We start from the raw sequence: 1,798 nt of genomic DNA on the forward strand, positions 1-1,798 counted from the left end.
ACAACATTGAAACAGAAGTTTCAGTACCGGAAATAGTTGGAGACCAGGCAGAGATCATCGAAAACAAGATAAACACAAATGAAACAGCCATCGGTGAAGTACTGCAGGTGATAGAAGAAGAAACGGTCTCCACAGCGCAACAAAATGGAGACCACCAGGATGAGAAGAAGAGATCAAAGAAATCTAAACGCAAGATCAAGAGAAAGGCAGCAACGAGAGATGCATCTGAGCTGAAAGCTGTCAATGAGGAAAACATTCCTGGTGCCAACATTGAAAAAGAACTTTCAGTATCGGAAATGGTTGAAGACCAGGCAGAGATCATCGAAAACGACATTCACACGAATGAAACAGCCATTGGTGAAGTACTGCAGGTGATAGAAGAAGAAACGGTCTCCACAGCGCAACAAAATGGAGACCACCAGGATGAGATAAAGAGACCAAAGAAATCTAAACGCAAGATCAAGAGAAAGGCGGCAGCGAGAGATGCATCTGAACTGAAAACTGTCGGTAATGAAAACATTTCTGGTGAAAACATTGAAAAAGAAGTTTCTGTACCGGAAATAGTTGGAGACCAGGTGGAGAACATTGAAAACGAGATTCACACGAATGAAACAGCCATCGGTGAAGTACTGCAGGTGATAGAAGAAGAAACGGTCTCCACAGCGCAACAAAATGGAGACCACCAGGATGAGAAGAAGCGATCAAAGAAATCTAAACGCAAGAGAAAGGCAGCAACAAAAGATGCATCTGAACTGAAAGCTGTCAATGACGAAGACATTTCTGGTGAAAACATTGAAAAAGAAGTTTCCGTACCGGAAATAGTTGGAGACCAGGCAGAGACCATAGAAAACGAGATAAACACAAATGAAACAGCCATCTGTGAAGTACTGCAGGTGATAGAAGAAGAAACGGTCTCCATAACACAACAATATGGAGACCACCAGGATGAGAAGAAGAGATCAAAGAAATCTAAACGCAAGATCAAGAGAAAGGCAGCAACGAGAGATGCATCTGACCTGAAAGCTGTCAATGAGGAAAACATTTCTGGTGAAAACATTGAAAAAGAAGTTTCAGTACAGGAAATAGTTGGAGACCAGGCAGAGACCATCGAAAACAAGATTCACACGAATGAAACAGCCATCGGTGAAGTACTGCAGGTGATAGAAGAAGAAACGGTCTCCACAGCGCAACAAAATGGAGACCAGAAGGATGAGAAAAAGCGATCAACAAAATCTAAACGCAAGATCAAGAGAAAGGCAGCAACAAAAGATGCATCTGACCTGAAAGCTGTCAATGACGAAGACATTTCTGGTGAAAACATTGAAAAAGAAGTTTCCGTACCAGAAATAGTTGGAGACCAGGCAGAGACCATCGAAAACGAGATAAACACAAATGAAACAGCCATCTGTGAAGTACTGCAGGTGATAGAAGAAGAAACGGTCTCCACAGCGCAACAAAATGGAGACCCGGAAGATGAGATAAAGAGATCAAAGAAATCTAAACGCAAGAGAAAGGCAGCAACGAGAGATGCATCTGACCTGAAAGCTGTCAATGACGAAGACATTTCTGGTGAAAACATTGAAAAAGAAGTTTCCGTACCGGAAATAGTTGGAGACCAGGCAGAGACCATTGAAAACGAGATAAACACAAATGAAACAGCCATCTGTGAAGTACTGCAGGTGATAGAAGAAGAAACGGTCTCGACAGCGCAACAATATGGAGACCGTAAGGATGAGAAGAAAAGATCAAAGAAATCTAAACGCAAGATCAAGAGAAAGGCAGCAACGAGAGATGCATC

General features: G+C 42.4%; 1 protein-coding gene across 1 annotated transcript; it reads left to right on the forward strand.

Moving 5' to 3' along the window:
* Positions 1 to 7: 7 nt before the first annotated feature.
* LOC106956433 (cylicin-1-like) lies at positions 8 to 1,725 on the forward strand (the record flags this gene model as incomplete). The annotated part of the gene is made up of 1 exon (XM_015047264.1): positions 8 to 1,725. A coding segment is annotated over exon 1 (1,429 nt), but the record flags the coding sequence as incomplete, so codon positions are not given.
* Between the last annotated feature and the right edge of the window lie 73 nt (positions 1,726 to 1,798).

Source organism: Poecilia latipinna, unplaced genomic scaffold (assembly GCF_001443285.1).
Source record: "Poecilia latipinna isolate Pla-1442-1.1 unplaced genomic scaffold, P_latipinna-1.0 Scaffold817, whole genome shotgun sequence".
Lineage (NCBI taxonomy): Eukaryota > Metazoa > Chordata > Actinopteri > Cyprinodontiformes > Poeciliidae > Poecilia > Poecilia latipinna.